The sequence below is a fragment of the Molossus molossus genome, unplaced genomic scaffold (genome assembly GCF_014108415.1).
Source record: "Molossus molossus isolate mMolMol1 unplaced genomic scaffold, mMolMol1.p scaffold_m16_p_18, whole genome shotgun sequence".
Taxonomy (NCBI): Eukaryota; Metazoa; Chordata; class Mammalia; order Chiroptera; family Molossidae; genus Molossus; species Molossus molossus.
This window is the reverse complement of record NW_023425353.1, coordinates 44,647,592-44,672,341: the sequence shown is the minus strand read 5'-3', so window position 1 is coordinate 44,672,341 and position 24,750 is coordinate 44,647,592. Positions and strand designations below refer to the sequence as shown.

The window sequence follows — 24,750 nt, the reverse complement described above, 5'->3', positions numbered from 1 at the left end:
AATTTAGGAAAAAAACCTTTAATCCTACCATTAAACATCTTCTACTAATATTTTTCTAAATCTTGTTTGTGTTTCACGTTTTATAAACATATATGTAAAAGTACATCTTATGTTTGTTTTCTTACTTATTGTATGGAAAGACTTTCCATGTTATAAAATTTTTTTAATGTGCTTTTATTGGCTATACAATATCACAGTGATTAAATATAGAATAATTTAAAAAATATTTTCCATTACCTAAGTATATTTGAGATAAAAGACTAAAACTGTAAATCAACTTTAGAAAAAAGTTTTGAAACATTCTGAATACAACCTGGAGCATATACTGAAATTCATTTCTTTATATAAATTAAGAAAAGCTAATATGTTTATATATTTTCTTTAACTAAAATTATGTAACAATTTTAAACGTTTATAAATTTTCTTTTACATATGACTAATTAATTTTTAGATATACTATTCTAATAAGGGCTACCTGAGTAAGAAAGATAAAGTTTCCTTTTTAAAATGAGCTTAAAATATTTTAAATAAATTAGTCCACCAAAAGCATAAACTACGTACTTAAACTTTTTTTACTCCTTTTAAAAATTAAGAAGTTTTCTCCATAGCCTTTAAGAGATAAAATGATTGTTTGGCTTAAGTTCAGTAGTTAGGTTTTTTGTTTGTTTTTAAATTTCTAGCAAGCTAATTTTTGCATGTTGTTAACACTATTTGGGCATTTGTTATCTCGCTTGCCTGGTCCCAAAGCCCATGCCTTCCCGTCTTTATGAGCAAGGTGTATAATGGCGAAGTCTGCCCTTGTCTTGCTCACCAGTCCATCTTCACCATCTGGAGAGTGCCTGCCGCTAAGCAGTCAATTAACAGATACACGTTAAAACAATGATTGCGCCCTGGCCAGTTTGGCTCAGCGGTTGGAGCGTCGGCCTGTGGTCCAGAGAGACCCGGGTTCGGTTCCCGCTAAGGGCACGTACCTCGGTTGCAGTTTGTCCCCGGCTCTGGTTGGTCGTGCGGGTGGCAGCCACTTGATGTGTCCCTTCATATCGATGTTTCTCTCTCTCTTCCTCTCTCTCCCTCCCACTCTATCTGAACAAAAAATGGAAAAATGTCCTCGGGTGAGGATAAAACAAACAAACAAACAAACAAAAACAATGATTGCTGCCCTTGCTGGTGTGGCTCAGCTGGTTGGGGCATCGTTCCACATACCGGAAGGTCACAGGTTCCATTCCCTGTCCGAACTCATACCTAGGTTGTGGGTTCGATCCCTGGTCGGGGCTTGCATGGGAGACAATCAATCAACGTAGGTCTTTCACATGATGTTTCTCTCTCTCTCCCATTCTCTGTCTCTAAAAAAGCAACAAAAAATGATTGCTTTCCAATAATCCAAGAGTACAAATCCTTGAAAAATATGGAAAATGAGAATGGAGAAATCATATTTGGACCATAAGAGTTCTGCAGAGTCCTGTGTAGAGAAAGCACAGAAGATTTTTAGAAAATAATCATTATTATTTTAAGTGACTTGTAAATAAATAGTAAGATATGTATTGCAATAGTTACTTTAATTATTATTGTTTTAAGGCTAGAAGTGCTGGAAATGTTAGTTACCCTTTTCTCTTAGATTTGAATATACAAAGCATGTATTTATCTAAAAATAATATGTGCAAATTTAATTCATAGATCAGTTATACTTTTTTACAACCTGATTATGAGGCTGTCTTGAATGTTCAGAATCTATTTTGTGTTTCTGGTCTAAAATATAATATTTTAGATGTTGAAACAATTTTAGCATTTTTGTATATTTAGGGTGTGTCCATCCAGATATAAGTGACTTTACTTAATTGCAAGGAATATAAAAGTAAGAGAATTTCATTTAGTTCAACCAAATGGGATTAAATCTAATACATTAATAAATGCTAGAGAACAAGATGATTAAAAACTTGGGATTTGGAGATGAATAAAACAATGCTTATTTCAACTACACTGTTTATTGCCTGTGTGACCCTAGGCAAGTTATTTACCCACTGGGAACCTTAGTTTCTTCAGCTATGAAACAGAGACACTTAAATGCCTAATCTATTATTATGATGGTTAAATGAGATAATGTGTCTTAAACACTCTCAGGCACAGTGCTTGACATAGAAAAAAATAAAGTAAAATATTTACCATTTGTGTTTGTTTTTTGATAGTACAAAAGCCACCTGTTAAAATGGGAGGAGGTGGAAATTTGGCATTCTGAGCATCTCAACCATCTTTATTTGCTCGACAATTAAATTCTATAAAAGAATCCAGAAATCTTACCGTCTTGTTCATCACTTTCTTTGCATCCTTAGATTTCACTTGTGCACAAGATGGAGAGAGCGAGGCTGAATTTTTACCTGATGACTTCGAAGAGAAACCGGAACGAGAAAAGAAACATACTAACTTCACGCTGTGCACCGTGTGTAACATTCAGCTGAACTCGGCCGCCCAAGCTCAGATCCACTATAACGGCAAATCCCATCAGAAGAGACTGAAGCAGCTCAGCAACGGGATGCTGAGAAACGACAACGGTGAGTTTCTCTTATTAAACAGGTCTTCTCAGTTTTACCATCATCAACTTAAACTGTGTAACTACAGATGTGAAGGTAAGAGAATGGATCCATTTCTATTTTTAAAACCTGGGGGGGGATGGATTAAATGAAAGCTTTATTAGCACAATACATTAAACTAAATAATGTCTCAGAGCTTTTCGGAGAAGAGGAAAATGTGTCTGTCGTGAACGCCTGACTATTACGGTGTGATCATGACCCAGCAGGACATTTGTTATTATTTGAAAAAGTGATGTTAGCGTTCTGGATGTTTGTTTGCCTTCAATATAGTTATTTGGAAATGGGCTTCCTTTTACATTTTCTGTGACACAATGTGATTTCTTTGTTTGCTTTATGTGTTGAACAAAAAACTTTCATGGCTGAACGCTTTCCTGAAAGAAAGGGTTATTGAATCAAAATGCTAGCCAGGGAAGGACCACACTGTGGAGCCTTCTGTTGAACCTCCGACTGCAACTCTAGGTGGAAAGACACTTATGTCGGCTGCCCTGGAGTCGAGGGGCTCTTTTATGGAAACAGTTTGGGGAAGAAAGGTGTAAGTTGTTTTGAAAGAATTTACATTGGCTGTAGGAAAAAGAGGGGAAAAAGGAAATGGGCCAGTTGTGGGATCAGGGCAGAGTCTATAAGGAAGAAGCAAACGTTTGCTCCTTCGGATTGGTGTTGGACAGCAGTCTGGAAAAAGCATGTGTGAGCCAGAAGCTGAGGTGTCTGGTGGTCAGTGGAGGATGGCTATTCTCTTAGTAACCACGGAAATGCCACCTGGAATTCAAAATTTCAACAGGCATCCAGGAGTGTAGGCAGTCTTGTGTTGGGTTTGCCCTGCAGTGGTTAACTGATTAACTTCTCTTGTCTCTTCCTTCCTCCCTCTGGCTTACTGTAGTTGAATGTAAGACATCTCAGAATGTTCTCCTTGTCATATGCATGTTAGGGACTTTAGTTGGTTGATAAGAATGAAATTGGCCCTGGACAGCTTGGCTCAGTGGTTAGAGCATCGGCCTGCGGCCCAGAGAGTCCCAGGTTCGGTTCCCGCTAAGGGCACACACTTCGGTTGCAGTTTGTCCCCGGCCCCGGTTGGGGTCATGTGAGTGGCATCCAGTCAATGTGTCTCTCTTTCTTCTTCCCTCTCTCCCTCCTGCTCTATCTGAAGATAAATGCAAAAATGTCTTCAGGTGAGGATAAAGGAAAAAAAAAAGAATGAATTGATTAAAAAACAATAGATCCAATAGAATTGGATCTCTTAATACATACAGATTGTTTAAATTTGCTAGTGAAAATCCATTTTTTGTTTATTCACTTTAGACTATTATTTTAAAGTATATGTTGCTTTTAAGAGTACACAGATTTTTAAAATAGCACAAAGATACTTTTGGTTATAGAGAAAATGTGGAGAGATGAGGGAGAGAAGGGGATTCCTGCACTGGGCACTTTGGAGCTAAAACAGTGCCAACTACAAAGTGTTACAATATTATATTCTGGTGGTAGGTTTCATGACTGATAAGTAAAATGTATTTTATCAAAAATTTAATGACATTTAAAAGTATAACTAAACATTTGATCTGTTCAACTATTTGACATCATGAGTGTTTTGAAATATAATTTTGTAGTTTGCTTCAAAGTTACTGAATCATGAGAAGAAAAACACAGTACTTTTTTCCAATGGAAATTTTTTCTACCTTGCTTTGTGTTATTTGGTATGAATGGGCTGCAATATTCTAATAGAACTCCATGTTTCTCCTTCTGTTGCATGGAGAATAGTAATTGAGGATGTTATTGGTCAAAGAGATGTAAAAATAAAAATAGTCTGTGGAAAGTATTTGAGAACTACTTGATTCTATAGGCATAAGATGAATTAGGAAGGCAGATATACTTATGTCATGTTTAAAAATGTATATTTCACAGACTCTGTTTTAAGATTATTGGGGGAAACCTATTCCTTGACATCATTGACATTTAGGTAAAATCATCTTAAGCACAACCTGGTTCGATTTCAAGTTGCTTTTTTTTAAGTTTGTATTATTGGAGGTGATAGTGTCAACTTTGGTATTTTATTTCATCTACCTTGATATTTACAAATTTCTTTTGGCAAAGGAACAAATGCTATCAAAGAAAGAAACTAGGACAAAAGATGCATGTGGTTTAGAAACTCCAATTAGAGCTAGTTTCAGACAAAAAGGATATTCAGTCACCAACTTTCAAAATACAATCCTAGGAATGAGTTTCCTCAAATCAAATATTTTAAAAATAATGACATCAGTGCACTAGGGGCTAGCATTGTATTAAAGGCGTTCTGTATATTTTTAAATATATTTCCCCCCTACCATCACAGAGGTGTTGCCATTATTTTTCTTTTACAAATGTGAAGATTGAGGATAGCGTCGATCGAACAGTGTGCTGGAGATCACACACCTATTAAATAGCCAAACTAGCAAACTCAGGTCTTACCCATTTCAATACCTGCAATTCTGAAATCTTGTGTCTCCCCAGAATAGTCTGTCGAAATAGTATATTTCTTTATTCAAAGAGAGAAATAACTTTAAGAGAATAAAAAAATTCTATCACATTCCCAACAATACATTGATCAATAGGGTACCTGGTGCTTAACAAAATTTATTGCTAATTTATCCTATCTGTATTATTTCTTTCTAAGGCTCTTTTTAGTAGAATCATTAAAAACACCCATGAATTAATCAGAATACTTGGCTTAGGTCATAATAGCTTGGCCTGCAATTATACTTCAGAGGAGCCCTCACCTTTAACAGCAAGTAGATCTAACTACAGGTAATCAATCTCAAAATTGAGTCACTACTTCATATTAATATTATTTCTTTTACATAGCCTCCAGGACCCCACTCAAGAATGAACCTTTTCAGGTCCATTGAGAATAAGAAAGGAGCCCTTAAATACATATTAATGATAATTCCTTTAACTACATAGAGACCAAGCTAAAACCAGGACTTCCCAGGAATAAAGAAATCTACAAATTCTTAGTCAGAACATTATCATTTTTAGTTTATTTAGAGAAAGATATGGGAGTTGTTTTATTCTTCTCATTAAAGATGCAACCTTGCAAAAGTGACTTCTATGAATTTCTTCCATCTTCAGCTCAATTTAGATTTCAATTAGGAAACAATTAAATATAGTAGTGTCAAAAAAGAATATAACAATAGAAATGTTTACCTGAATTTATTCAACCTCGTTCATACTTTGTTTATTTAAGGATGCAGATAAAATAAGTAACAGACACAGAACAAATTGTTATTATTTGGGAATGGAAAAAATAATATTCTATTTTGAGTACACGTAGAACATTGTATAATTACATGACTACACACTACAAAGAACAAGAATCAATAAGACAGATATTCCCATTTCTAAAATATGGCTCTGTATTTCTGAGCAAAATATGGCATTTCTTGTGTTATTTCACTTAGAAGAAATGGTCATCTGAAAATCACAGTGGAAAAATATATCATGGATACTAATTAATTAGGAGGTCATTGTTCCCACAGATATGGCCTAAAGAATTAACTTCCATTTCTGACAGTGCTGCGTTCTTTGCAGAGGTAAAGTTATATGCAGTACATGCTCACCGCCTAAGTGCTTGCTCACGAAGCCTCCCAGGTCCTTCCTGTTGAGTTGGGAGTGTTACCTGCTGAGATCCTCCTCAAGCATCGCCCTCAGGCAAAGGGGATACCTCTCCTGAATTTGCTCCTTCCTGGGGGGAAGACTACAAAGTATCCCAGTTCCTTTCCTCAAACGTAGACAGCCATACAAGGTCTCTCTTTCCAGCTTCAGATTTGCTGATACCACTGCGACAATTCTGTCACAGTGCAACCTCACCCTCTACTCAGTCCTGCTGTCCCCGTGCACCAAGGTGTCAGCCTCTAATGCGCAAAGTCATCTCAGTCTGCCTCCTGGGAATCCCCCAAATATATCACCAATGCTTTTTAAGTCTTTTTCAGTAATATCCATAAATATGCCTTATTGTGCAAAAGCAAAAATATTTAATACTTTCCCCATATGTATTTTCCATTTGATGCCTGTACATAAGTTTTACCATAAAAAAGATTCAAAGGAAACAAATCCTTAAACAGCATTTATTCTGCCAGGTATTTTATATCCATTGTTTGTCGAGCCCCAATTAACAATTCTGCAAAGCAAGTGTGATTCTATTTTACAAACAAGATAGCCAAGAGACTTTGCCAGATAACTCTGTTTGTTTATGAACTTTCTGTCATCAGCAGTACTAATCTGTCTGGTAAACTTACTTTCAACTGTCAACAAGTTTATACCACACATTCAGGTATTTTCCAATGTTATTGATTGACTTTGTAAGTTTTAAAAAAAATCACTTAACATACATTATTGCAACAAAGCTGATGTTTTCTTAAACTTTCGTCACCACATCTAATTGTTGTAAATATTTTGTGCACAATAGAGTCATGAAAATGGACCATTTGTAATTTATCACTATGCACTCCCTATTATTCCAGAACTAAATTTATTTTTATTTTAGTACACTTTTCAGAGATGAGGTGCAATACAGAAGTGGCAGAAGGGTGTTTTATAATTAATGGTTGCTCAAACATGTGGGATCTATCATATTCTAGAGATTCCATACTTTATCCTCCAAAGAAATTCAAATACAATCCACATAGCTTATTAACTTTGTTTTTGCTTAAACTCTTGATTTCATATTTATAAGGAAGTTAAGTTTGGCAAATAATTCCTTTTTCATGATAAAAATAATATTATTCCATCTGGGCTATACACAAAATGTACAGAAATAAAACAAAAATCTCCAAGAATCCTATAAAGGTAATTTACTTCTAAATCTTTTGTTACAATTCTCCCAGTTATGCAAATAAATATGAGTAAGAAATATATTACACATACACTGTTACATGCATTATAACATAATAGTGTTTGCAGATCATCACCTTTTTATGGATGCATATTTTAAAGAAATTAATAATGGAACAAAATGTTGAGATTGTGCTCACTTATGTCATTTTGCTTTTCAACTGTGTGATACATCATATAATGGATAAACCTAAATATTGTAATGAAGTTTAAAATGAAGTATTTTAAGGGATTTTGTAAAAAAAATAGAAATTTGAAGACTGGAATAAAAATGCTTATTTGATTTAAAAGAGCATTTTGGAATACGTATTACAAAGTGTACAACTTTCAGGAGGTTTCAAGCCTTTGTGACAACCACTTTAATTCAATTTCAGGTGCGCACCATGGTTAAACTGTTGCTAATGCTCATTGAAGGCTTGAGTACTAAGTTGACCTATTGTGACAGCTTTATTTTATTCATACCATCTTTTTTTTTTTTTTTTTTTATCCTCACCCGAGGACATTTTTCTATTTTTTGTTCAGATAGAGCGGGAGGGAGAGAGAGGAAGAGAGAGAGAGAGAGAGAAACATCGATGTGAAGGGACACATCGAGTGGCTGCCACCCGCACAACCAACCAGGGCCGGGGACAAACTGCAACCGAGGTACGTGCCCTTAGCGGGAACCGAACCCGGGTCTCTCTGTACCGCAGGCCAATGCTCCAACCGCTGAGCCAAACCGGCCAGGGCATTATTCATACCATCTTTGTCATATTTGAGTTATTTTATGAAGCCTGGTTTTCTATTTTTATTGGGCTGAAACTGCTATCAAATAATACATTTTAATCTAACAGTATTGCAGAGTATTTTGGTGCTCATTGTTTTGTAGCACATTAAAGTATTTTTACCCTTATCTATCCCCTAAGCATTAAATTTTCTTTTATTTAACAAAAAAAGCTAAATAAGTTTTCCCTTTCTAGCTCTCGCTGATCTACTCTCTTTTCTCTTTGAATCAATTGTCCCAGGTGAGGTTTAAAATATCAGTAGATTTTCAATTTACAAGGTGTTCCTTCTTCTGTAACATTGGTAGCTAATAAAAACAAAATAGCTTCATAGGATTTTCTGGTACCTCAAGACCTGATTTTATATATAAATGTGTCTCATCTTTTGATCGTCAAGGACTGTTTGTGCTTTTATAGAATGTCAAGAGACTAATTAGAACTTGCCAGTATATTTGTGGATTCATATTAATCCCTTTTGGGATCACTTTACTTAATAATGATTACTGCTTTCTTAATTATACCTTGTCCAAATTAGTCTATGGCATGTTTGTAGTGTGGCAGTAAGGAATATTGCTTTGTTCATATTTCTGCCTCTCTTACTGACCATGTGCTTTAGAAGGTTCAGCCAAGGTAAGGCAATGAAAAACTGCTGATGTTAAATTGCCCAACACTGTGTAATGCCATTTTGTTCTTGTGCGAGTGATCTAAGTTTCTTTCTTATCATTGAAGAACAAATATATGGGAGAAAGTGACAAATGCTAATTTTACCAGGTTCAGATTTTAAGTAGGTTTCTGGCTTTGGTTATTGATGTTTTCACCCTGAAGAGAAAACACATTGTTTCAAAAAAAGGTAGAATATCAGCCACTAGCTGCCATCTTCACCTGGACTTAATATCAATCCCATCGGAGGATACCATCTTTTTCAACACAGAGATTTTTAAAAATCCAATGTATGTCCCTGATAAACCCCTCTTTAATGGGATGGTGGTGAGGTTTAACGATCTGAGGCTGCTAATCCAGGCTGGTTCTGGTCTGGAGACCACCCCAGTGGGATACTGTGCCCAGGAAGTCAACTCTAGTTCTTCATGACTTAGCAATGAAAAAGTAGATTAAAGAACCATTAAGGAAAGCCTTAAGAGAAAAAGAATGAGTTAAATACTAGCCATTTAGTTTGAGAATAGAATTTATTGGGATACAAGAGATTTCCATCTGTGATTCTCTGTAGTTGCACGTGTATGTTTGGAGAGGTTTGGAGAATCACAGGTATTAGGAGCTTACAGCACAGATTGTATATAGAGGAAGGGCAGAGTATTGTCCATGTGGACTTCCAATCTGCTCAGCACAGACAGGGCCCTTCTTGTTCCCCTCACCTTTCAGTCACCAACCACTTTCAGTCTTAGTGTTTCTCTACCCTGAAATCTTAGAAAAATAATCACTTTTCTAGGTTTGAAAGTTTTTCTTTTTAAAGTTTTATTCTGTTCTCATTATATTTCCCCTAAACATGACTTGCCCGTGGTATCAGAGCTAGTAGATAGTAGAGGTGGGATTCTTTTATGTATACATTTCACTCCCCTACACAAGTTATTTTGCAGTTAGAGGCCAACTCTATTTAAATTTGCTTCCCCAATTTTTTTTATCCTCATCCGAGGACATTTTTCCATATTTTGTTCAGATAGAGTGGGAAGGAGAGAGAGATAGAGCAAAACGTTGATGTGAAAGGGACACATCGAGTGGCTGCCACCGCATGACCCAACCAGGGCCAGGGACAAACTGCAACCAAGTACATGCCCTTAGCGGGAACCGAACCTGGGACTCTCTGGACCACAGGCTGATGCTCTAACCTCTGAGCCAAACCGGCCAGGGCGGCTTCCCAGTTTCTATAGCTTCACCCCAGGTATGGCATGCTTCTTTTTGTGCATGTTTTCAGAAATATAAATTATTAGTAACATTTGTTGTATACGTACTTTGTTCTAAGTATTATTCTAATAACTCTGTGTATTTGTTTAATCACATTTTTTATGAATTAGTATAGTTATTAGTATCCATTATGTAGGTCAGTAAACCGAGACAAAGAAAGGTAACTTGCCTAAGGTCACCTAGCTAGAGAGAGGTGGGTCAGATCCTGAATCATGACAAGTTGGCTCCAGAGTCACCTGCGTGATGCTACATCACCTCTCACCCAGAACAACTGGGATTGCTCCAGAGTCCAGAAGCCACAGGAGGAGTTTCAGGGAAAAGGCAGTGGGTACTAGCAGGTGTCGAAGACTTTTTTCAGAGAGGTCAAGAAAGGTCACTTTTTATCAAGGCAATAAGAGGTTTAGAATTATTCTTAGTTTTCTCATTTTAAACTCCATTTTTTAACACAGGAAAATTACAACGTACTGGAGACCTGAAACTTGTAAAATGGCAGGTTATCTTTGAGAACTTCACTCAATCAAGTAAGTAAAGCAAAATCAGATGTTGGAAGCTCTCAAAAATTCAGATTCCCTAGGTATTCATTCCAAGATCCTTTCATTGAAGTTCTCCAGTAACATTTAGTGAGAAGAAATAGAAAGTTGGTAAAGGGGAAGGACAAAGTAGAGGAATGGGGGGGCCAGGGCCTAATTTACATACTTCATTCACATCAAAAGCTCTGCTCTACAGGCATTTTAGTGACTATCTGTTTTTATTTTAACATACGCTGGGAAAAGACAAATTTTAAGCCCAAGAGACTAATCAAAGTGTTTTCTTTTTGTTATGTTTTCAGTGATGTTTTAGGGACTCTCATAAAGCTACAAAACGTGAAACCAAAATCTGCCTATCAATGTAGCTCTGATCATTGCGAGTACATCCTGAGCACTGCAGGTAACTCCAGGAGCAGATAGCCCTTCCCTGCGTGCCCGGGAGGGGCTTGCAGACCACAGCTTGCATCAGGTCTTGCATTCTTGCTCAGCATTCCAACCATCCCACTTTACAACTTCATCCTAAAAGAGTGTCTGAGTGTGTATACTTGATCTCAAATTACTTCCTTCAGCAACATTTTGTATATTTTTCTTTTTTTTTTCTTGTTACGTCTTTACATGTTAAGAAAGTTGTCTTCTTAAGTTATTATTTTTCCAGAAGTAAATTTACATGTTTAATCTGATAAATATGCATTGAATAATTATCAACGTATAGATGCCCAATATTCTGTCGTGTCTCTTACTGTTGTCCTGTACCGGTCACGTATGTGCTCGAGTCCTTACCTGTAGGATGTCTTTGTGCCTAAGAAAGTTGCTGGGGGGATCTTCAGTGCTTTTCTTTCATTTCATTCCTTATCTAAAATTCAAAGTCTATATTTGATACCCTGGAGTACCTGAATACTCTTTGAATACTATTACTTTTACTTACTTTTACTTCACCAATTATTAAATATGAAAGAGACCCACACAACAAACTACATTATTCTTAATTTATTTCAACAAAAGTTGAACTATTGCTACCATCACTTTTTATCGGGGCAATAAGAGGTTTAGAATTATTCTTCGTTTTCTCGTTTTAAACTCCATATTTTAACACAGAAAAATTGCAATTTAATGAAAGCAGGAACATGTTCTCTTTATTATTTAATTATTTTAGTCAAGACTGCCAAAGTCTGAGACAATAAATTAGAACCGTGTCAAAAAAAACCAAACCCTAACACATCTTATGGATAATCAATAAATACTAATTTATGATTATGATCCTGTCGGGCACATTTTATTTACTCAACCAGTCAAGGACCCAATTTGTCAACATGACTAATGAAAATGTCCCAAAGTTTATAATTCCTACTGTCAGGATTTTATTCTTTCTCCATAAAAATCAAATTTTATTTTAAATAGAATTTTCTTTAAAAAATTCTTGAATTCCAAAAGCATCTTAACAATGTATAATAGTCTCACAAATATGAGCATCAGGGCTTATTTTAATTCTATTATACGTCTAAGATGAAAATAAAAATGAACAAGGAGACCCCTATAGCCCATGTGCCTGATCCTGAAATGATTTCTTTACCAAACTATCAATAATATTGTCCGTGTCCATCACATAATGAGATTGATTGACTCATTCAGTGATGCTTAAAGATCTCTTTTGTCACTATACTGCTTATTGACTGCCTTTATTAACTTAATATAGAAGGTTACGAACAGCTACTCTGTGCTATAACATTAATTTTTTGAGGTTCAATTATAATAAAATTTTATAAACCAAACAACATATTCAATTTAATATTATTGGAAAAAGAGTGCTCTTTTTTTCTTGTAGAGGTTTGGTGTTAGGAATCCAATAATTGAAGACTTTTCTCATTTAAAGCAGAATAAAGTTATCTAAACCATTTCTGAGTTATTTACTATTATTAGCAATGCTGCGTATTTACTTATCACATGTGATTTGGGGAGGTGTTAAAATGAAAGGAAGTGGGGCAGATATAGAAGTAAACTGGAAGTGAGAAGTCCCAGAGAGGTAAGGTATATCAGAGAGGCTTATAGAAACATCAAGGCTTGGAGGAGCTTTTTGACCCATAGTCCATTTAGAGCTCCAGAAAAATTCTACTTTGCTGAGTTCGGGCCGAGTAGAGAGATCAGGAGAAGAGGGCGCAGGTTCCACACTAGAGTGCTCCTCACTTTCCTCCTGAACGAGAGGAGGGACTCAGATACTCCCCTGTCCCTACATGGTCAAGGCCTATTAACTGAGTTAAGTTGCTGTGGAGTCTGGCATGATGAGAGGCAAAGGCAGCCTACATCCTAGACCTGAGCTTGGTTCAACAATGGAGCAGGGCCTCAGAGTGGTTTGCAGCACCAGCATGAATCAATATAGGGTCAGGTTAGTTCTTGATGTAGATAAAAGTGAAATGGGCTTCAGTCATAGCAACAGAATTTCAGCAGCAGACATTGCAAAATACACTCAGATGGGCCCTCAACCAACTGCACCCCATGTTAGACAGCAGCCAGCATGTTCTCAAGGACCTGCATTATGAGGCCAGAGATGATCCTTATTTCCATAGTCTTGTTCCACATACCAAACCCTTGAACCAGGGCAAAGAAAACAAAGATTAAGCTGAAAAATACATTTAAAAACTAAAAGTGACTGAATAATTCACAAAGGGGTATTTGAATCAGCAGAGAGAGCTACCATGATTGGCATACTTACATGTTAATTTGCAACTCTGCTATGTGTTCCACAGGGCGTGGAGGCAAAAGTTGTCCAGAAGTCCCTGTTGCTATGTAGTTGAGGATACTGACTGGGAACAGGACCAGCCACATAATTCGCAGGGCTCAGTGCAAAATGCAAACATGTGGTCACTTGCTCAAATTCAATTAAGAAATGCAAGATGCTGACAGTAGGGCCAGGGCCATTGTTACTGTGGGGCTCTGTGCCTGCACAGGTCATAGGGCCAGGAAGCTGGCCCTGGCTGTGAGCTTGCATGGCGAGGTTAAGACCTCAGGGAAGACTTGTCCCCACTGGGCAGAGGCTATAGGTCAGAGCACTCAGTCCCGCATGTAATGGGACTATGGTACCAAAGAGAATGCTAGAGCTGAACCAGCAGAGAAGATATCATTCATTCCCTGTGGGAGCATTTGCAAAGCAAGGAAACCAAATGTGAATTTACCAGCTACAGATTTGTACATTGGAGGTCAGCAGGGAGCCCAACAACCATGTAGAAAAATACTTGTGTGCAGTTGTATGCTCATGACATTTAACATCTCACTCTCCAGAAAATGAAAGTGATGATTTGTTGCAATACCTCTTTTCCACCGTGGCTGGTTTCAAGCTACTAAAATGGCATCAGAGAGCACAGGGAGGGAAGAAGTGTACCCATCTGGTTCTCGGGAGCCACCGCAAGGTTTCACCAAACCCTTGGTTGTATGTGTAACCACTGGGTTCAGAAGATAATACAAGGGCTCATGGATGTAGAATGATACTGAGTATGGCAACAAATGTTGCCTTGAAGATGTCCTAATTCCTGAGACCGGTGAATAGGCAAAAGGGGCTTTGCAGATGTGGTTAAGGATTCTGTGATGGGGCAATGATCCTGAATCATCTGGGCAGGGCAAATGAATCACAAAGCCCTTGGAAGAGGAAGGCAGGAGGGCCCGAGTCAGAGAAGGAGAGGTGAGGACAGAAGCGGAGGTTGGAGTGATACACTTTGAAGACACAGGAAGGATTCACCGAGTGCAGGTGCGTTTTAGAAGCTGGAAAGACAAGGAAATGGACTTTGCCTTTAGAGCCTCCAGAAGGAAGGTGCCCTGCTGACACCTTGACTTTTACCCGTAGGACCTATTTCAGATGTTTGACCACCAGAACTGTACAATAAATATATTTTGTTTTAAGCCACCAACTTGGTGGTAATTAGTTGTAGTGGCAATAGGAAGCCAATACATGTGCCATTCTCTTCCTTAGTGCTTGTTTGACTTTAGAAACAGTGTATCATGTGAACGTATGCAACTCATTGGTCACAGTTGTATGTAGAACAACAGAATGCTGTATGACCATAATAGTGCTGGGTAATCACCTTTCATTCTAGTGCATGGCAAAGTACTAAAAATAACTATAACTTAATTATGTTAGTGAATACACAATACAAATAGATGTAAATTGAAACCCACTCCTTGCCTTTAGTGCTCCCAGAAGGGTTGACTTTTAGTCCCTTATGAGATAAACTTTCTTCCCAGGAGTTTTAATGTTCAGTCAAATCATCTCCCGAGGGGCCCACCCAGATGCGCATATGTAATCAGATAGGCCTAGATTTTCACATGAGAATAGCTGAGATGAAGCTAAAGCCTCCACTAGTTATATTTATTTAATTTTCATTCTGGATGCTCCTGTTAGATTATTAAATGTTTTTTTTTTAATTTTCTTAAACTTTTATACTATAAATACATTATGATTAAAACATAATATTTTTGAATGACTCTATGTCAGTAGTCCTTTTGCATATGTAGTAAAATTCAAGTGCATTTAAAACACATGTTTCAAGCATTTGAGTTAATTGAAAGTGTCTAGGCCCTGGATGAAATTTTTCTCATTTCTTCAAGAGTATGGGCCTTCCTAATGGATAATGGATCTAGAGTACACCTGAGGAAATCACTCTTGATTCCACATTTTCCGCTGCCTGCTGGTGCCCTCAGCTTCTTACAAAAACTAGTACATGAGTTCACAATAGCTTGTTAAGTCAGGTCTTAACCACTGCCCCATCCTTCTGTAATTTACTGTGTTAACAGACTAATTGTGACCTAAAGGAATAAATTGAAAATATTTATCTCCTGCTTAATACACAATGCAATGGATACATCTTCTATGTAAAGAATTTCTATTCAAAGCCTAGTAGAGAAGAATGGTGAGCGTGAATGCTATTAATTATTGATCCAAGAAAAAACTTTTTGCCTATTTTCATATTTCTGGGGAAGTGATTCTAAGCATCTAACACTTGGTTTCTTCAGGTACAATCTTGTATAAATTCAAGTCGTTCCTACTGAGGAATATTTATGTAAACAGCAAAACTATATGTGTGTGTGGGTATCTAATATATACACATGTAGGAAAATATGGGAATCTGGCTATTCTCAAATGAGGATCTCCCTAAACTAAGACTTATTATGCTGCTGCTACTTGGTTTCCAGTTCCTCCTAATTATTTGTGGCATTACTTTATTTAGTTTGCCTATTTAATAAGATTCGTGAGAGAAGCAAGTGAGGTAATACAGGTCGAAGTTTCAGCAATCTCTTTTTTTAACAAAGGTGTGAATTTTAATTGGGTATTCTGAAGGAACTCTGAGTTTTTGAAGTTTTAAGGGCCCAAAGAATTTAATAGGAATTTAATTCCACATTAACACCTGGGGTGAAAGGCATAGGAATAAATTTGGAATTTGTGGGATTTCTGGAACGTTTCCACACACAGAGATTACCCATCACTCTGTGGTACTTAGCGCCGATAGCATCAAGGCCAAAAGAGTAGAGATTCAGGGACAGTCAGGGGGACTTGCGATGGGGAAAGTGTCTTTCACAGGTGGCCTGGGAAATGAGGGGACAGTGAGCAGTGTCCGCTGTGGAAAGGCGAGGAGCTCAAACAGAATTCCTAGGACTGCCAGACCAAAAAAGAAAAGAAAAGAAATAGAAAATTGATAGCCTATATTTGAAGTGTGAGCCCAGGTATTCACATTGGCAGACACTTGGATTGGGCGCCACGGTAGTAGTGGTACCGTCAGCGTCACCTGAGTACTAGGTAAAACCAACTTCTTTGGGGGTCTACCCCAAATTTATTGAGGCAGAAACTCTGGGGGATTGCCCGAGCAATCGATGCCTCAGACTCAGACTTAGCCCTTTGGGTGCTTCTGCTGCTGGCTCAAGTTTGAAATCATTGCCCGGTGTAATAAATACTATCTCAAAAGCAATACTTTTTTAATTAAATAAGGTAATTTATGTAATGTGTTCAGTGCAAGCATGCAGTTAGCCTTCAATAAATAAGTGTGAGCTGTAATTATGGTTAGCTCCTGTTTAATGCTGGAAAAGTCAAGGTTGGGAAACTAACGCATGCACTCACACAGACTTTTTTGACTCATCGTGTCCTCAAAAAATTGTTCAGGGACCTCTAGCACTTTGACCTTTATACGTATTTTGTGGGGGTTGAAAATACAGATTCTGGTTCAGACAGGTCTGGGCCAGGGTCTGAGATTCCACATTTCTAATCAGCTCCCAGGTGATGCCATTGCTACCGGTCCTGGGACCACACTTTGAATAGCAAAAATCTGGACCATGGCTCCTTTTACTTCCACTTGACGGTTCTGTGCTGCCCCCAAAGTAATCTGAAACAGAAGATTGAGTACTCATAGGAAAGTCAAAAGATAGATGATGGGCAACAAGTTGGAACTCTCTGGAGTTCATATCATTTACTCCCTTGACTTGTAGCTTTCATCCGTCTTAGGACGTAATTTAGAATTCTCAGAAGAGAATTAGAAAAGTATTCATAAATTCCTCAAGTTTTATGGTCATTTCTCTTTAATTACATAACGTTAGAAAGAGACAAATAGTACTACTGGGCTGACTGAAGCATGAGACAGATGCCTCAAACAAGCCATGTATAACTACCACTGTGTAGATGTTTGCAAACTCATCTAGAAGAATCCATGCTCCTGCTTTGCTGAGTAAACCTTTCTTTCTTTCTGTGTTAATCCATGGAGTTTGTTTATTCTTTCTTTATTTCTTTTTCAATTACAGTTTACATTCAATATTATTTTGCCTCAGTTTCAGGGGTACAGCATGGTAGTTAGACAATCATATACTTTATAAAGTGTTCCCCTTGTTATCCAACACCCACCTGGCATCTTACAGTTATTACACTATTATTAACTGTATTTTCTATGCTGTCCTTTACATTCCTGTGACTACCAATTTGTACTTAATCCCTTCACCTTTTCATCCAGCTCCCCCAACCCACCTCCCCTCTGGCAGCCACCAATCTGATCTCTATAGTTATGAGTCGGTTTCTATTTTGTTTCTTCATTTATGTTGCTCTTTAGATTCCACATATAAGTGAAGTTGTATGGTATTTGCCTTTGCCAAGTAAACCTTTTACGTTTACTTTTTGGAAGCTAAACTTAGTTTTAATTGGTGGTTCATGTACATAGATTCTTGGTGGGTCGCCAGGTGGATCCCACCCAGGGGAGCTTTAAAATAATCCAATTATGGTTGATTGTGGTCAGCACATTCTCAGAGTGTCAAAGCTTTTCCAAGAAATGATTGAAAATATGGTCTGCACTTTAATAGGGGAGCTGAGTGGTGTCAAGTGGCTCTGTCTTTTAACCAGCACAGTTAAGTGTTTAAAAGTGATGGCATGACAGACTAGAAATGACACAGCTTATTTAGGTGGAACCCACTTAAGTGTAAGACTTTTCAGTGCTCTGAACTCAGCCCGTGTAGGCCTGGTAAATGTGTACTTAATTGGGTTTGATCACTCCATCACGCATGGCTGAAAACAAATGTATAAAGCAGCTTCTAACTCAGTTGGGTTTCTTTGAATTATGTGGTTTTACATTAAGGTTGTTACACAAATTTTACACAATGGGAATTCTAATCATGAAAGGCTTAGTCTAGGCTAGGCTGGTGTGGAATACTAAAAATTAGCCATAATCAAATTATAGTTTTTATTAAACAATCAGAAAACAATTATCACAAGAATGCAATATTTACTCAGTGTCAACCCCAGAAGCATTGTTTTTAAATCCCCATTTAAAAATAATAATAAATCCCAATTCCTCGGGTCAACCTTCTTCTGGGTTGAAGCCAGCGGCTCCAGGCTTCCGTTTCCCAACCCCAAGCTCAGCAAAAGATAATTTGAAAAGAATCTTTTCTTCTTATTACAGCAAAACAAAACAAAACAAAACAAATCAACCTTATTTATCACTGAATTCCATGGCAAATGCAGGAAAATAGGTAGGAAGTTCTAGGGTCAACGGTGACTCTCTCACTGCAGGAAGTACTTCCTGAATGAAGGCATCTGCAAAATTGCAAGTTTAAAGCCCTTATAAGAAATTACAGATATTTAAAGAATAACAAACATTAAGCTCTTGTATGGACCAAGAATACAATCTCCTTTGCCAGTATTTCTTTGGGAAAAATCACATGATCTCTGCAACCTCAAAAGGGCACTTTGGCAAGTAGTAGCTTTTCCGGGCGCCTCTTAACACGTGAGGTCGAAGCTACAGTTTTATATGCCTCATGGACAGAGTTTGGCTGATTATTTGGATTTTAAATTAATTTGAATCTTTACTATAAAAATTAATTTTTGAACGTGGAAACACTTTATTGCCTGCTATCCTTTTATGAGTTTAGATTTTAATATTTAGCACTCAGGATTGTTTTTCATCATAAATGAGTATTCTGATAGTAGGCAGCCTTAAATGTCAATTTCATACTATTACCCCCCAAAATGAAAACATTTGTCTATCAGGATCCCTTTTAAAAATTCCACTTTAATAGCTTATTTACTTGCTATTGGTTTACTCTCCATATGAACATTTTTTATAGTTTCATTGTCATACATCTAAGTTTATCTTAGAAGGGGAACTTTTAAAAACCATATATTTATAAAAAAAAAAATAGTCAGTTTTATTTCACAAGATATTCTAATAGTGAAACTTAAGCATTAAAAATTTTTTTTTCTTTATTGATTTTAGAGAAGAAGGGAGAGGAAGAGAGAGATAAAAACATGGATGAGAGAGAACATTGATTGGCCACCCCCTGCATGCCCAACACTGGGGATTGGGTCCACAACCTGGGCATGTGCCCTGACTGGGAATTGAACCGGCGACCTCTTGGTGCATGGGTCGATGCTCAACCACTGAGCCACACCGGCCAAGCAAAACTTAAGCATTTTAAATAACAATTATGTGTAAATGATAATTCTTTTTAAGGACTTGATAGGAAATGTGGATTCCAAATAAAGTTACATTCCCCAGGAGAGCAATAGTTTTAAAGATGTTTTCTTTTATTAAAACAAAAACAGGATGGCCAGTATAGCTCAGTGGATTTAGCATCCTCCCATGGACTGAGAGGTCCTGGTTCAACACCTGGTCAGGGCACATGCCCAGGGTTTTGGTCTCCATCCTCAGTAGGGGGCGTGCATGAGGCAGCCAATCGATGTTTCTCTCACACATCAATGTTTCTCTCTCTCTCTCCTTTCCTCTCTCAAAAAAAGTCAATAAAAAAATATTTTTAAAAATTCACAGAGTCCACCCTCTATTAATGTTTTATGTAGGGGGAGAAATTATACAGTAAACCTTTATATTATTTTGGTATACTTTATATTGTCCTTATTAATATGGTGTATTATTATTCAGAAAATTAAGTTGCAAATGTCAAAAGAAATCAAACTGACTTAATTTAAAAAGGAAGTTTATTGTCTCATTTAATGAAAGCTCAGAGGTGGGGGAAGTGAGAGGGGGTATGCCTTGCTTAAAGGACAGCCACATTTAATGGCACGACCTTTGTTGTTGTTTTCAGAACTTACCAGCTCTATGATATGACACACAGGTCTTAAAGCCCCTTGGCTGCAGTTTCCTCAACTATGTAATGTCTGATGTTATCTTTTTCAGGGTTTTGTTGTATTAATTCACGTAGGTACTTAGAATGAGACCTGATACGTGGAGAGCATATGGTATTACCAAAACATTCCATTTCCAAATTCCCATTCCTCAGGTGAGCTTCCCTCTGTGCTGACGCCATCCTTACAAGCGGTTCCTGGCTTCCATTTCCCCAAAAGTAAATTCAGCAGAAGAGAGTATCTCTTTCCTAGTTATTACAGCAAAAGCTTCAGGACAACATTCACTAAACTCTGATTTGAGTGATGGCCAGTCCCTGTGGCCAGCGATTGTAACCCCAGCCTACACGATCACACGTCCCCCTGTGGACTTCAATCCCACACCTCTGAGAGTGGACAGGGGCGGTTTCTGAGGAAAATTGGGGTCCTCTTACCAAAAGAGAAGGAAGTGGGTTTGGACAGGCAAGAATCATAGCTGTTTATTTTTAAAGTTCTTTGAACTTTCATTCTAGCACTTTGTTTACATCCTTGTGTTTATTCTAAGTCATGTGGTCTCTTTCTAATTGCCAGCGTTTATGGAATGGCAATAGAAATATTTAGTGCTATATCTTTAAATATTTAGTACTACATTTCGTACAATATCAGATGCAGTAACAACTAGCATGTAGCGTTCATTACCAAAAGTGTTGTCACATTTGAAGAACTTACTCTATTATTTTTCTGTTTTATCTTCTATTAGTAGTGAAAAATAAAGTAGTCTTCTGAAAATAAACCAACAACCCCACCACCACCAAAAAAAGCAAAAAACAAAATCTTCACATAATATGCTTCATAATTCAGAAGAAATTCCAGACATATTGGCTTAGAGATCATCTTACTTTTTAAATAAGACCATCATTAAAGTATATTATTTTGGTCTTCTTTGCAATGTAGTGTTTTATTCATCTAAATTGTGAAGATTTTTTTTAATGATGCACAGATTTTGGGGCTTACAGTCTCAGGAAAACCAGAACATTAGAATTAACATGATCTAAATGTTAGCATAAATAATAAATATTTTACATAATGTGCTTATTCATTCATTCAACCAATATTATAAAAGCCTTTTATTTTTCAGGCATAAGGAACTTTATCTTCATGGAGTTTATAATTTAGCGAGTAGGGACAGATAATAAAAAGTAAATTATATTGTAATAATATAGTGCTAGTGTAGCATAATATTGTAAGAGGACTATATAGATTTTATTTTAGGTACTTAAAGTGATTTATTTCCATCTCCAGCTTTAAGACAAAGGGGAAAGACATACTAAGAGTTTTATTCTGTCCAAGCCATTGTTGTAGCCTTTTGGTTTATAATAGTTAATGATATTCATGGAGATCACCTATGAGTGCTTGTACTTCTAGTCTGCTTAATCCAGTAATGGGAAATAAAATAATTCTAACTGGAGCTATTTATCAAATGTTATTGTATATGTCTATTACATCAAACACTGGAAACGTTATGTCAAAACCTATAAATAAAAATGGATCTCTCCTACTCTTTTAATAGATCAGACCATTCTCCCCAAGACTAATGAAGTTTTTCCTTGAGTGGTCTCAGGGGTCCCCAAGCAAATTTTCACAGTGCTCCTTGCAACCCACAGTTTTCTTTGTTTCAGTCATGTGTATGGATCATGGTCATCAGCCCTGCAGGTCACTTCTCCCTTCACTGAATAGACATAGGCTTTCATCATTGCATTCCTTTGGTTCTAAGACCCACAGGAAATCTATCTGTTTACTCCAGCTGGGATGGAAAAAATCATGATCTTATGTCTCTATTGGGGAAGAAAGTTCCCTTTCCTCTGATCTCCAACTACCTGGAGGTTTATCGCCCTGTATCTCGTATTTTGATCTGGACTAGTGGCCAGTATGATCAGTGGCTCCTAACTCCACTTCAGCCGTCTACCAGTCTGAATCAACATGATCTGATCTAAATTCAGAATGAGAATGACTGTATCTTTATTCTTATAAATGTGCTCTTTATGTCTGAGTTCTTCTCTGCTGACTTCTTGACCCAATCAAGGCTGGTTTGTGAAACTCGAAACCCACAAATTGTATTGATTTTTCTTTGTCTTTTTGTCCTCTTGGTCTGTCTCCTCCCTTAGGCATAAATCTTGGGATGCCACACGAGAGGAGCGCTAATGGTCGAAGAATAGGCCCAGAACAGAAGCCTAGAAAAATATTGCAAAACCGCGTCCTGCTTTGTGTTTGTGATTAATTTTCCTACGAGAGACTGAGTTTCCTTCACAGACAGAGAGTCTGTCTGGTGGGAAGAGAGCGCAGGGCTGTTCCAAGAGCAGGGGCTCAGAAGACAGGGGTCCTGCGTTCAAACAAAGGTCTGTTCGCAAGCTGTGTGGGGTTGAATATTTTAATTTCTCAGCCTCTGTATCTTCCACATCAGATTCACAACATTATAGCTGTATTTCATGGTGGTTGTTAGGAATAGGAAAAAATATATACATAAAGAATGACATATAGTATTCACTCAATTGAAACAGTATTATATAGGTGCTAATGTTCAAAAAAATTACCTAGTAGTAGCTCAGGTTTCATATCTACACACGTGTGTGTGTGTGTGTATTTCTACCTCTAGCTAGCTAGCTCACCAACACTACATTTTTTAAATCAGCTTTCTCAATTATGGTTACTTTCTAAAATAAAGACATGTTTACATTACTAAACATTTTACATTTTCTATCAAGCAGCCTAATTCAAGTGAAATTTCACAATTTAAAGTTGGAATTAAATTACAAATGTTAAGACTTTAATTTTAAAATAAAACTAATAGAGAAACCATATTTTATTAAATTTCACATTTTTTCCTATGAATATTAACTTGTTTCTTATTTACTCGAATGATATACATATATTAAAGAAACAAAGCATTTAGAGTACTATTGATCAGATAAGTGTGTCAGGTTAGAGATCAGGGTAAAGAAGGATGGAAAAAATAGCTACAGGATCAAAACACGCTATAAATATTTAAATGAATAAATGTTTTCATACACGTACACACATAATTATTTTCATAGGTGTGTTTTGTTCATAAGTTCAGGATAACTTCCCCATTTTGGGGTTTGATTTGGTTTCCACATTGAACTTTAGATTACTAATTTTAATTTGGCCTTTTTAATGCTTTAAGGAAAATAGGTATAGAGATAAAAACAAACAAAGAAAAAACAGCAGCTGAATTTGAAATGAAACCCAAAGAATAAAATTCATCATACATATAAACTCCTAATTAAAATAAAATAGTAAAGGCAAAACAAAACTTGTAAAAATACCTAGTAAAAAAGAAAACATCGTTTTGTTTAGCAAAAAAACATATTGAAAACAACATAGTATGAAAACAAAACAAACAATAACAACAACAACAAAAAAACCACAATAATACTGTGGGCTAAATATTATACCAAAAATGGAGACATTTCCCGGGGTAGGCTCCAGTGTTTTCCTTGGTTGCTTCAGTCCCTAAGTCCTGTCGTGCCTGACAATTGCAGTGTCCTCATGTCTTAGTCTCTCTGAATAGGCTGTCAAACTGATGATGTCCTTTAACTATCTCTAAAACTGACTATCATTTAACCATGAGTCATGTGGCTAAATGTTGAAATGCAGTCAGTCAATGTCTTACGATCTGTATGTGTTTAAGAGGCAATGAAATGCCTCAAGGCAAAGAGTACCACCTTGGGGGATAAAGGGAACTGAATTTGACTTGGCTAATTGTGTGTCCTGGGTATTTATTATATCTAAGCCTTAGTTTCCTCACCTATAAAACTGAGAAATGAGCAACAACTTCTTGGGCTGCTGAAAATTCATCGCGATAACATGGAACACATGTTGGTTGGTGCATTGTTTCCCACAACAGGTAACTTTCCTAGGGCAGTGCTTAATGTGATTCTTCTCTTCACAAGGTGAACAGCAGACCAGTAAACTGTGGCTTGTCTCACCAGAGAGGCCCTGTAAGTCTGATATTCACCAGGCTCCCTTAGAAGCAATTTCTACTGCGCATGACGGTGCTCTCCCCAACTGGTGCACTTATTTGAGAATGGGCATCCTTAATCTCAGAAAGTTCAGCAAATTGAAAAACATAGTGAGGAGTCCTGCTTTGTCTTTGCCCAAAAATGTAAACACATCAAAATTTAGAACAAGGTAGATGGGGAACTCATTTATGTACTTTCAAGATGTGTATTTTTTAAATAATAAAGTGATTCACTTTGCTCCAATAGTAAGATGATTTCAAGGAAAAGAAAACACATTCTTTGAGAACAAGTCTTACCGGAGAATTTTTTTTAACAACAAAATGTTGTTTTGGAGTCATTACTGTACTACCGAATGAAGGACTAGTGACTCTTTACATTTGTTTATAAAGCATCCAGGGATATTTTTAATCTTCTTGCGAAGTGTTCTTTAAATTTTTTAGGAGCTATGTAAACCTCTCTTATGTTTTTAAATAAGGAAATATGTTGCTCTTT

At 36.9% G+C, this 24,750-nt stretch overlaps 1 protein-coding gene across 1 annotated transcript in view; it reads left to right on the top strand.

Moving 5' to 3' along the window:
- Positions 1-24,750, top strand: part of ZNF385D (zinc finger protein 385D) — a 739,643-nt gene that overhangs the window by 153,362 nt on the left and 561,531 nt on the right. The window contains exon 2 of the mRNA XM_036267087.1: positions 2,328-2,546. Within this exon, the coding sequence (XP_036122980.1) occupies positions 2,328-2,546 (219 nt within the window). The remainder of the gene's footprint in view (positions 1-2,327; positions 2,547-24,750) is intronic.